The sequence below is a fragment of the Vidua chalybeata genome, chromosome 5 (assembly GCF_026979565.1).
Source record: "Vidua chalybeata isolate OUT-0048 chromosome 5, bVidCha1 merged haplotype, whole genome shotgun sequence".
Lineage (NCBI taxonomy): Eukaryota > Metazoa > Chordata > Aves > Passeriformes > Viduidae > Vidua > Vidua chalybeata.
Genome location: NC_071534.1, coordinates 60,344,610 through 60,356,754, shown reverse-complemented (window position 1 = coordinate 60,356,754; position 12,145 = coordinate 60,344,610). Strand labels below are relative to the sequence as shown.

General features: G+C 37.5%; 1 protein-coding gene across 1 annotated transcript in view; it reads left to right on the top strand.

The window, feature by feature from the left end:
- The window catches only part of FAM185A (family with sequence similarity 185 member A), a 37,999-nt gene that overhangs the window by 1,486 nt on the left and 24,368 nt on the right, over positions 1-12,145 (top strand). The window contains exons 2-3 of the mRNA XM_053944172.1: positions 4,814-4,923; positions 8,135-8,227. Coding sequence (XP_053800147.1) covers positions 4,814-4,923; positions 8,135-8,227 — 203 coding nt within the window. The remainder of the gene's footprint in view (positions 1-4,813; positions 4,924-8,134; positions 8,228-12,145) is intronic.

The window sequence follows — 12,145 nt, the reverse complement described above, 5'->3', positions numbered from 1 at the left end:
TTTTTTTTTCTTGTTTTCATTTAGAAGGACCTGAACTGCATATAATTCAAAATGGAGAAGTCCTATGGGTTTGACATAACATCATTCTCACATTTTCCAGTCTTACTCATCCCTATAATTTAATTTTTTAAAGCACTGCTTATAACCGAAGGGATGTTTCTTAAATACATTTATCACAACTTAGGGTCTGTTTTGTTTCCTAGCAATTAATATATGCACAAATATTCTGTAACTAAATACAGCATATTTGTGCATATTATCTCACCCTTCCTGCCCTCAGTGTGCTTTGCTCTGTCAGAATGGTCGTACTGACTCCTGCCATGACTCCAGCAGCCACTGCCCTGTCTCTGGTTATTAAACAGATGCTCAGGGAAGAGTAAGAACAGAACAAATGTAAATTATATTTCATCTAAGCATTCTCTTAGCTGTCAACTGTTTTCATCACAGGATTATCAGAGCCTGATACAGCTCAACTCCTCAGTGGATCTTTCTGCTGAGTATCTCTTTACACATGAACACAGTTTCAGAGTGAGAGCTCTGGTAAACTCTTGTCAGAGTCCCCCTGTTTAATTTCCTGCTACTTTATCATTTGGGTATGTGGTGTTCCAAGGTCCTCCTGCAATTTGTCAGTGAGTTTTTAACTAGTCTGAATAATTTGGTGTCATTGATAAAAGTTTTCAACCTTGCTATTTGTGCTGATTTCCAGCTTCTTGTACTGTTGAAGGTGGTGCATAGCTTATAGCTGAAAGACAATATGGAACTAAGGATATTGTTAAAGATACTTGAAAATCCAAATCTGTTCTCTTAAACAGATCAGCTGTTACCTCTCTATTCATTGGCTCTGTCACTGAACTGCAGCTGGACTGTCTTCTCCAAGAGTCTTGTAGTCTTGACTCTTACCTGAGAATTTTCAGTTGCTATCTTACAGCTCTTCTTTTTATTTTTTTTCCTCCCTTGCTTGGCAAGCACAAAGATTACCTTGGCTTGTCTGTAGCACATTCACAGACTGATCCCATAATTACTGAGAATCAAACAAACCCAGTGTCCCATTTATTACCCTTCAATTCTCTAGATCCAGGTGTGTCTGGATGCTGTAGTCCTTTACTATTTCAGTTTCTCCAGGGTCTCTGAGTGACTATTACAAGTCACTCCAGAGCTGGTTATTCTCAAGGTGCAGAATTCATTGTGTTAAGATGGGAAGAATTTCAGCCTTCATAAAGGGTTTCAATGTGAGGAATCTTCCTGAAAGTCTTGATAATGAATTCTGATTGATGGAAAACAATCATTTTGCTTTTGTCCTGTCCTTGAGATTCTTACTATATTCTGAATGTCAGCCAGCACTGCAGACAGTCTTAGGGGCTTTCTTCTTGAAACAGGTTTTCTTTTTTTGTAGGTTTCTAAGATGTTCCACTTGGGTTTGTGCTAAGCTCATGAAATTCAGGTTCCCTGGACAATCTGTGGATTGTAGTGTCCTTCCACAAGTTGGTCTTTGTCACCCCATAAGTAGCATGATGTTAGTATTGTTTGTGCTGTCATCCAGGTGTATCTAGAGATATATTTACAAAAATGTAAGGTTGTAGCATTTGGGTGTTTTAAGTTTTTACTCAATGAAGTAGAATTTTTGCTTGTACTGAGATTCTTTTAAGTGTCCTTTCAGCTCCAATTTTTTTTTTTAATCTTCTGAGTATTAGTTTGTACTTGAGTTGCTCCATTTATTTATTTAGAAAAGAATTATCCATTAAATATCATTGCATAAACAAAGGATCTTATCCCTTGTAAAAACACATCTCAAACCAGAAAGGAATTGTTGTTGCTCTGCAAACACTTTGGATTTTCTCTAGCTTTCCTTGGATGAGTGAGGAAGATGTTAGCTCTGTTCTGCTCAGGTGGTTTTGCCTGAGCTCTATCAGCCACTTAGCTGCAAGAAGTTGAGAGATTGATGTGAATCTCTTTTCAGTGTTCTTGTTTTTTTCACTTTGGAAGTTAAGGCATTTCATAACAGCTTTCACAATTTAGGTTGGAGCTTATCCAGGAAGCTGCAAGTTGTCTAAAGCTCCTTAGAGCCTGAATGAAGAGCATGTGTGGAAGATGCTGAGCTTAAGTATGCATTTTAAACCAAAGGCAACCTCTAAGCAGCTTAGTAGGGCAAGTACCAAAAGATCCTCGGTTTGTCTTAGTGTCTGGTTTTGAGCTCTGTATGGGATTTCAATATCATACATGATCTGATAATCCTCTCTGGTACATCTAACCATCAATGGCAGATGCCAAGGAATTTCTGTTTAATTAATCTTATTTATTTTTCCATGTGTTAATTAAACCTGAAACCAGCCCTTTGATTCCTGGTCACTGTACATTGACTGCATGAGTATGCAGAAGTAAACTGAATCGAGGGCTTGCATAACCATAATTTGAGATAATTCTAGTAGTATAGGGCTGCTGTGTCATCTGAAAATAAATAATTATCCAGTCTATTTCAAGTATTATAGCTTAAGGCAGCTTAATAACTGGGGTGCTTAAATACCCTGGGGTACCCCTGCCTACATTCTGATACCAAAGTGTTTATTTTTTCCTAAATACCTTAATTTCTGATACAAGTCTTTTACACCACAAAAATCTTCATGCATTCTTTGAGGTTTATGTGGCTAAAGTTGGCTTCAGCCGTTGCCTTTGCTAGGGAGGAATCAAACTGGCTATTTTTGGAGTTTTGGCATCAAAACAGATTGTATCTTGTTCCTCCATGTCAAAATTTCATTGGCAATATTATCCAGCTTTCAGTCTGCTTCTTTATGAAGTTGTTTATCCTTGGTTCGGGAACTCGGAAGAGAAGAGACAGAGGGGCTCAATTCCTTGTCCATTCATTTTTGTTATATAAAGGCTAGAAAAGTAGCGTGACTCTGCAGAGGATCAAGGCACAAAGTGTATTTCCAGAAGTCCCTGGTGTTTCTTAATGACTTGTTTATGAGTTTCCAGACTTCCAGCTCCTCTTTTAGCACCCATCTTTGATAGCTAGGATTACACTACCAAACCACCTTTTCAAATGATGGCAATAATATGCTCTACAGGATCAGAAGTTTTTTTATTAACCTCATTCTTGTGGAAGTCTTAATGAGTTTGTATCATGGCTAAACTGAGCACTCTCAAGCCTTTTCTTTATCCTTTTTGACAGAAGCAGTAAGAGCAGGAGGGTTTCAAGCTGATAGAATTCAAGGATTTGCACAGGCAAACTGGCTTTTGGGACTCTCTTCTCAGAAAGCAAAATAGCAGAAGTCTTGGTTGTAGATATTCCCAAGCACCCTGCAGTTGTCCAGTGGGTGAACTGAGCAGTCTGGGCAAGACAGCTTGTTCAAAAACAACATTGCTTTCCAGTCTACCTCTTGTAGCCTTTTTTCTTAAGGAATTGTTACCTTTGAACCTGGTCTACATCCTTCACTAAATTTAGCCTCTTGGCTTACTGCAGCCATAAGCAGTATGCTTGCTGCAAAGATGTTGTGTTTTAGCTCTGTCTCTTGGATTTTCCTAGTTTGCCAGGTGACAAAACTTCCATTTGTTGTTAATTGGAGCTCTCAGTCTCTCTTCTTCATGGTCTGCAAGCTTACTGTTGTCATGGTTCAAGGAGGCTGGGCAGGAGGACAGCTTGGGCAGCAGTGTGACACTACTGATCTTCAGGCTCAAGGTTCCCAAGGAAATTCCCAAGGTCTGACTTGGGAATCTCCTCAGGGCAAAGCTTGTTTTGCACATTCTGATTTTTCTTTTCATCTTCCTGGTGACCTTAGCAGGCAGTGGCAGTGAAGGAAAGACTTTCACATTTGCTTAAACGAAGGTTGCTTTACCAAATTTCTTTTCCTAGAGGGAGTAATGGGGCTCACTGTCTCTTAGTCCTTCAGTTGTGCCTTGCAGCCAACACTTCTGATTGCTCTTCAATTTTTCTTTTTCTTCTTTTTACCTTTTATCCTTAGAAGAACAAAATCACTTTTTTCCTCTCCTGCCAGACACTATGGTGGTCATTTATGCAAATGATTATAGAAAAGATTATTAATATAGGCAGAATCCCCAGACTGTATGTTCTCAAACTTCTTCCCATTCCTTAAACCTAGGGCAAGACAAATGGCAGAAAAATGCTTTTCCTGCCCCTGCATCTTATCTACAAGACCTGGTGATTTTTCTTTGTGGGAGTCTATGAACAGTAGCAAGGTGAGGTGATTCAGACTAGAGGTGACTCAAACATGCTTCTTCATGCCAGGGGAATGTCAGGCTTTCCGGAAGGCTGGGGAGACTTATGCGCACCAACGCTTCTATGCCTGGTTTTGGGTTGTGCTGCTGGCTAGTGGAGCAGCAAGGCCTATGTATTTGTGCTGTCGAACCTTTTTACTCAACATGTGGCCTCAGACACCTGCCAACCTTCTATCCCAAAATGTGTGTCAGGGTGCCCAAGTGTCTAAGTAGAATTTCTAATGGAATTGGTGGCTAGGGTAGATAGGAGATGGAGGTGGAGTTAAAAAAGTAAAAAGATGAGACTTGACTTAAGGGTCGCACCCTGCTGATTCCTTGCCACAGGTTACAGTCATTCTTCTTAATATTCTCTCTTGGAGTTGGGTGGCTCAAACACTGGCTTACTAAACTTTGTGTTCATAGTTGATAGTGACGACTCATGCTTTCCAAGTGTGTGGCCAAACGCAGCAAGCAGGTTTTTCAGTAACAAAGAAGCTACTCTTTTTCCTTACTATGTATGGTTACTGTATAACATGATCAAATACTATGTTAAAGATGTCTGACTTTTTTCTTTCTGTTGCTAATAAAACTCTTTTAATTCTAGATTTGGATATCAAAACATCAGGGACTGGCTGTGTGAAGATTCAGAAAATAGAATGCGATAACTGCAAAATAGAAACAGAGAAGGGGACTAGTGTCTTGCAGTCAATAAAGGTACAAAGAACCCTCCCCCACTGTTTGAAAAGGGATTGTGTGGTGGGATATAGTGTCAAAACTTAATTACCAGTTCTGGAGATGAGAAGTATTCTGGTATTTCTCATTGCAACACTCATGTTGCCATGTGTACAGTACCTCACCTTTAATTATTGCATACAATTGCAGCCAAAGTCAAAACTAGTAAATAACGAGTCAGAAGTCCATGTATCTGTGATAGCCAAAGCCAGCAGAAACAGTGACAGCAGTAAACCTGATCCCTATCTTCCCTACCCCTCAAATTAAAAAAAAATAGACTGGGATTTCCTGTCTAATAGGTTAATAGTTATGCCTGCTCAATCAAGACTTTGCAGCTTTCTGCTGATTTTTTTTTTTTTTTGTATGTGTGTGGTTTTTTTTGTTTTTTAATAATTGGTATATCAGAGCTATTGGCAATCCCTTTAAGTTAATTTTCAATCAGAAGTTACACATTACATGTCCAAAATACCTGGCTGAAATATATCTGATATATACTGTATGTATCATAGGCATGAGGTTGTTTTTTCAGTCTTAAGGCTTCAAGTTTGCTGACATAAGCTGTTGTAAAATTAATCAGTTTCTCTGACTTAGATGCTATTTGGAATCAAATTCACTTGATAGTTTGGGATTGAACCTGCAGGAATTGATATAAATTCAAAAGAAGGGTCAATTTTTTTGAGATATGAAAATTTTTTCAATGTTTTTCTCTGTTGTGATAAGACATGATTTTATAACAGGAAGTAGAGAAAACTGAGTGTAGGGAGGGGTGTAATATACAACAGAGCTAGGTGTACTCTACAGCTGGGGAGCTATAGACAACTTGAACCTTCCAGATTCTGTAATTGACCATTTTACTCTAATAAAGGTACCTAAAATCTCACAGAAGTTAATAGTACTATGTGATGCCCATCTAAAGTTTTCATTAAAAATTATTGTTATGTAGTAATGACAATAACAGTGCATGAGAAAACAATTTTGGTTTTGGCCAGTAAAAATGACAGTAATCATGGCATGCCATTGCATCAAGAATTTTTTTGTGGTGTCATGGAAAAAGATGGTTTTGAGGAAAGACTGCTAACTTACCTTCTGGGAATCTTGTCTCAAATACAATCCAAGATGTGAAATATCTTGAATTTTAAAAAATTAAGAGCTGGGTTTTAGTCTAATCTTGCTTTTAAGTACTGTAGTTCTAGTAAGGTGACCGAACTCATTTTTTCTAATAAAGCTTCAGGAATTATACTCTGTATTATCAGAGAAGCAGAATTATTTGGGAGAAAAAGAAGTAATAGCCTTTAGGGTTTTTCCAAAACTACTAAAAATGTTATGGACCAGATGCTGTAGTGAAGCATAAGAGCTGATTCCCTTTCTGGGAATTTGCTTTACTGAGCAAACTGATGTGATAGTGCCCTCCACCTTTAATGTTGGTTCGCTGTTATTAACAAACCTCATTAACTAACAAAGCAGGAGACCCTTTCTTTACAGGAGTGAAAAAGATGGTTGATAAATGATTTTAAATGAAAAAAATCTGGTCATGTAGGGATTATTCAAGAGCACCAGCAGCTTCACAACTGCTAATTTTCTTAACTTGCGAGAAGTTGTTAGTATAAATTGTAATTTTAAAAAAAGCTTTTTTTTATATATACAATCTATAGTGTCTTTACAAAAGACTTAGAGATTTGACATCTACTTTGCTTAATCATACATAGTAGTAATTGAACAGAAAGGAGGAGTCTCTGAGGCTTATTAATGGATTTTGACTGGCAGTTTTGCTGTGGTAGGCATTACCTGGCCAGTGAGATTTGTTGAGGGTGGTTTTATAGAATTTTTTTTTTGTTTTGTTTGGGTGGTAGTTGTTTTTTAATTGGCTGAAGTCCAGTTCACCTTATCCCTTCCAAGTCTCTAGGTCAACTAATAGCAACAGTAATTCCAAAACACAATTATGGCATTTTGGTCTTCTTCAGAGTATGAATTATTCATAAATTCTTGATTGAGAAAACAGTGCTGCTTCTTTTTTTTTTTTTTTTTTTGTTGTTGTTGTACTTCTTATGATGACAATGCCACCAGGAAAACCCTTTAATTATGCTTCCTTGTTCCTCAATTACTCCTGACTCCTTGACTGTGCTGATGATAACAAGAATTTCCAGACATCTTGCTCATGCTGGCAGAAGACCTGCTATGCTCCCTCACCACTCACCATGTCTGAGCCTGATTCATCCTGCACCAGTGTCCTTCTCTTCTTCTGAACAAATTTTTCTGGTTTTCCTCTGACATCTGTTAAGGTCCTGACAGCCTTTTGCCTCCTCCTTATTCAAACCTTTCTCCCTTGCTTAGAGAAGCCCTGTGAAAATTAGTGCCTTTTTCTTTCTGCTGGTGGAATAATTCCTCTTGGTGAAAAAGCTGCTTGACCATTGTAACTGGTTTCTTCTCTCAGCAAATCCTTCTGTCTGTTAGGTGTCTCTAGAGATACCTACCTCTGAAAGCCTGGTTGCTTTTTATTAGGAAGATATTCTAATAATTTGGGATGGGGGGAATTAGTGTCTATGTTGTGTTTTTTTTTTTTTTTTTTTTTTTTTTAATTTTACTGAACTATTAGTGGCCACACTGGTGAACCCTTGCTATACACTAGTTTTTCCAATCTTGCAAGTTCCCATATTCTCCTCAAGTTACATATTTGGAGGATTTGCTGTTTAACCATTATTCTGGTAACAAGCATGGTGTGCCTGCCTCAAAGGAACTGTGATGTCAGATTGAAACATTTAATTCATCATGTTACTGTGTAAGGAGAGAACAATCTATTTATTTAAATCTGATTTTTTAAGATTTTTTTTCTCTTTTATAGATGGCTGTATTTTATTCTCAAGAGCTGATGGGTTCTTTCGGTTTTTTGAGATTGGTTTATGTGCATTTCTGTACTTTTTTTTTTCCTCTTGTTGGTTGTATGCAGCAACAGCTGGAAGGTGTAAGGGCTATAGAGCAGTTTTTACTTGAAACCTGGCTAATTTGTTAAAAACTTGAGTTTTGCCTTATGCAATAGAATTTTAATTAGAATTTGTATGTAGTGAAACACTGCCAAATCTGGTTCTGCTTGCAGGACTAAGGCTTCCAGTGGTTAATGTGGTACAACTTAAAAAACAAGATAACCATAACTAGAGAACAAGTTAGCCTAACTGTATGATTTTAAAACTTTTTTCAGAGCCATAAAATTGATATAAGGACAAATGGTGGCAAAGTAATTGGTCTTGGAACACTTTATGGAAATACAGATATTTGTGCAACAGAAAAGGGGGTAAGTAGGAGGTCAAACTTTCTCTTCAATGGCTTATTCTCCTCATTTGTTGTAAAAGGACTAAATTAAAAGAATATGCTAAAGAATATGTAAATAACCCTCCTTGCAATTTCACTGTTTCTTAGGTTTGTCTGTTAAATTAAACTATCCTCTGCTTGATTTGGATTGATAAAATGGGTCCACAGAAAGCAGGAATAAGTGTGTGATCATTCCATCAGTACAGAGGTTGTTCTACTGATACAACCCATCAGCTTTAACTATGTAGACCCCTTACAGCATTCTTAAACTTTCTCCTTGGCTAATATGTAGGCATTTGGATTCTGCAGAAGACTCAGGAGTTTTAGTGGATAGTGGCTTGGTATTTGTAAATGCTGTACACTTCTAGTGCTACATAAGAATGGAAGAGTAGAAGGTTTTGCAGACTTCTTTGCAGCTGAGGAAATATAATCACATATAATCTTGCTATGAGATGCAGTGGGAAGAATCACAAACAGAACAGTTTTGTAGAGAACTAGCTTGGTTTTTTTCAGTAGATGGCAGTATGAGACTAACCACAAACTACTATACTCTGGTTTTGTTTCTTGACTTAAGTAGGCAATTCTTCTTTATTTAAAGTAATCTAGAGCTAAACTCCCTACAGTTCTCACATCCAGTCTTGTTTTTAGGTATTGTAATGTCCATGCAAGTGGTTGCATTAGGATTCATTAGATCTGAGGTATTCCTGTATGAATGTGTGGAGCCAAGCTGAGGCTGGAAGTAGCTTGGATGTGTGCTTTGTCAGAATCCATAGGCACCCTTGAAACCACCAGCACTGGGAAGAATCAGAGAGTGGGGGTAATTCACCCTTGCCAAGGATAGATTTGAGACGGAACTGGTAAGTTCCAGGCATCCAAAGTCACCTCTGTGAAGTGCTGCTTGGCTCTGTTGTACATCTTGTGGGTTGGGTTCCCAGATCAGTTCACTTACCTAGAGCCAGCTGTGAGCTGTTCTTAATGTCCTGCTGTAAGCTAAGCAAATTGCCATTGGATTTTCCAAAAACTGTCAGCATTAATTTATCTGTGTTTCTTTGGAAGTGGGTGTTGGACTGCCTTTTATGTAATATATGTACTAATTGTATCTGTATGGGAAAATATACTTCAGAGAATTGTTTTACTTTGAGCCTTTAAGTGCTTTTAAAAAATTAGCTCTTTTCAGAAACATCATCCTTCTGAAATAATAAAACAAATGTCATAGAGATTAAGTGGAAGTGCTTCTTTGTGATCATAAATATTTGTACAGAGTATGTAATATTACAAGAAGTCAACCTTAGAGTTGTAAAGCTGTAGTAACTTGAGTGAAGTGAGTCATTTTAGCATGAATTCACAGCTACAGAACAATATTTTGGCTTATGTTATTGAACTTCTCTAACAAACTTTATAGTGTGGTTAGGAAGGACAGATTTCTTTTCTCAACTGGCCACTTCTGTTAATAATCAGTCAGCCTTATGTCTCCTCTGTGTGTTTGTATGAGATGTTTCTTCCATCAGTTGCAGTTGTCATTATATAATTATGACTCTGTCAGCATTTCCAGCCCCCTGGAAGGTGGGGAGGGAGAGGATGTGGTATGAGGCACTAAGAACTTGAGAAATTAAGAATATTTTTTAAGGGGGGAGGTGGGACAAGACACTAGAAAAACATTTGAACAATGATAGCACAAAAAGGAAGGCCAAGAGCAGGAATATGGGGAGAAGGAGCTGTATATATCTTATTTAAACATAGGAAGATGTTAGTTTTTATCTTGAAAATGTGTTCAGGTGTAAAAGCTTCTCAGTCTGACTTATACAGATGAAACCAATGGAACTTGAGCATGTGGTCAGTTTTAGTAACTGCAACCCCCAAGGCTCTATGCCCAAGGGAAGGAATTTTTTCCAGAAGTTCTGGTGGTTCAATGGACAAAAATAAAGAAATTTGTTATTAGCTAATCTATGCCATGGGGACTTTTCTATAACACTTGCTTTGTTGAGCCAGACATCTATGTTATGCCAAAAATCCACAAGAGTTAAAGAATTTGAGATTGAAAACATTTATTTTCACTGAAAAGCAGTCCTATTTTTCCATGCTTTCCCCATCTAAAATACATTTTTATTCTTATGCTTGAGCAGTCTGACTGCCCCCTCCTCCATGCCCCTACCCTGATTTGGGTTGTTCTGATACAAATGTTCTTTGCATTGATAGTTTTTGTTTTATTGTTTATAGTGACTTCTTTTGTTCTGGAGCTGAGACAACTCTTTTTATTACTATGCAATTTTAAGAAAGGTAGTTGAGGCTGGTAAATGAGTTGGTATGTGAGATTGTTTACAATAAAGCACTTAATTTTTAAATAAAGTAATATATCTAAATAGAGTTAAAACTTGCATTCTGTAGGAAGAGAGGTAGCTTTTTGAACTTCCCTTTGCCTGGTTAGGAATGCCACAAGGCAAACAAAGTATCCAAAGTATGCAGATATTTTTATTTTATTCCTCCCCTTGAAAGTGTGTTTTGCTCTATTTTCATTGTGCTGATATCAGTGATGGTCCTGCTTAAATGGGAAATGTTCTTTGCAAGTCATTTAACTGTTAGAGCAGGTTAGGTCATGGAGCCTAAAATGAGAGTGCCTTTCCCTTTTCCTGCTGCTGTGGCCACGTGTCACAGCAGGTTTGCACTTTGCCATGCAGGGTTGGGGGGTGGGGGAGCACTTTGTGGGAAGCATTCCTAGGACAGATGCAATGTAAATGAATGTTTAAGATCTCTGGTTATCAGGGTTTTGTTGCAAGCAGTAGAAGATGAAAAGCTGAATTGTCTGTTTCAGTAGTGACAAGTTGTGCCTTTATTTTTGGATTTTGTTTATATCTGTAGCGTAGCTCTAAGCAGCAGCACCTGCAGTGACTGTAGACATTGACTGTCACCTGTTTCTAATCCTACCATAGGTTATGCATAACATTTTGATTTTATTAAAGTTCAATGTATCTTGCTAAATTATTGGAGATCTAATCAGCATTGTAGCATCATGGGAAAAGTCTTAAGTCAGTAGTCCATTCTGTAATCTTATAATTTAGTAGTTCAGCATGAATGGATGGGTAAGGCCACAGTATAATTTGGCTGTCATATAGTCCATACTAGACCAGCCTCTTTAGCTCAGTTTTTGGGATACAATGCAGCACTGAGTTTGTGCAACACTAGTGGCTATTTGTCAGAATATCTCTTGGTTCATCCATAGCTTATTCTTTATATAATATTAGACTGGAAGGGTTGACAGACTTAATTTTTATATCAACTTTTTTTTTGCACAAGGTGGCAATGCTAAAATGACAAGGAGGATTTTAAAATAATTTGAGTAAGGCACAGTTTGATCTAGAAAGCCATGTATTGTTTCATGTAATGAATAAGGATTTTGTGCAATTCGCTTAAAGTCTGCATAAGCAAAAACAAATTGAGTAGGGGTTCAGGTATGAACTATTGCATTCTTCCATCATAAATCAAATTTAACTGAGAATAGAGTTCAGTTTCATATGGTTGTTGCACAAGCATGTGAATTGTTCTGTTTTGTTGAACTACATTGACATTGTATCATGTGGCTCATCACTTTTACATAGATAATCTCATCTGTTGCCTTTTATTTCTCAAATGCATAGTGCAACTTTTCATATTCTATCCTTTCTCTCTGTTTTTATTGAAAAGAAGTAGAAATGGAGATCTTATCCCTCGTTTTTCAAGGCTTTGTATGTCTTTGGCTTAAGTCCAAGGATAGAAACCCGAGTAACCAAGGTAATAGGAAAATTATACTGAGAAAAAGGGCAGCTGGGTGGGAGTTTTTTGCAAACCTTCACCAAAGATATATCTACAAAGTAAGCCAGTTAAAAATCTTCATAAATATCTGTATGTAACAAAGACAGAGGATGTT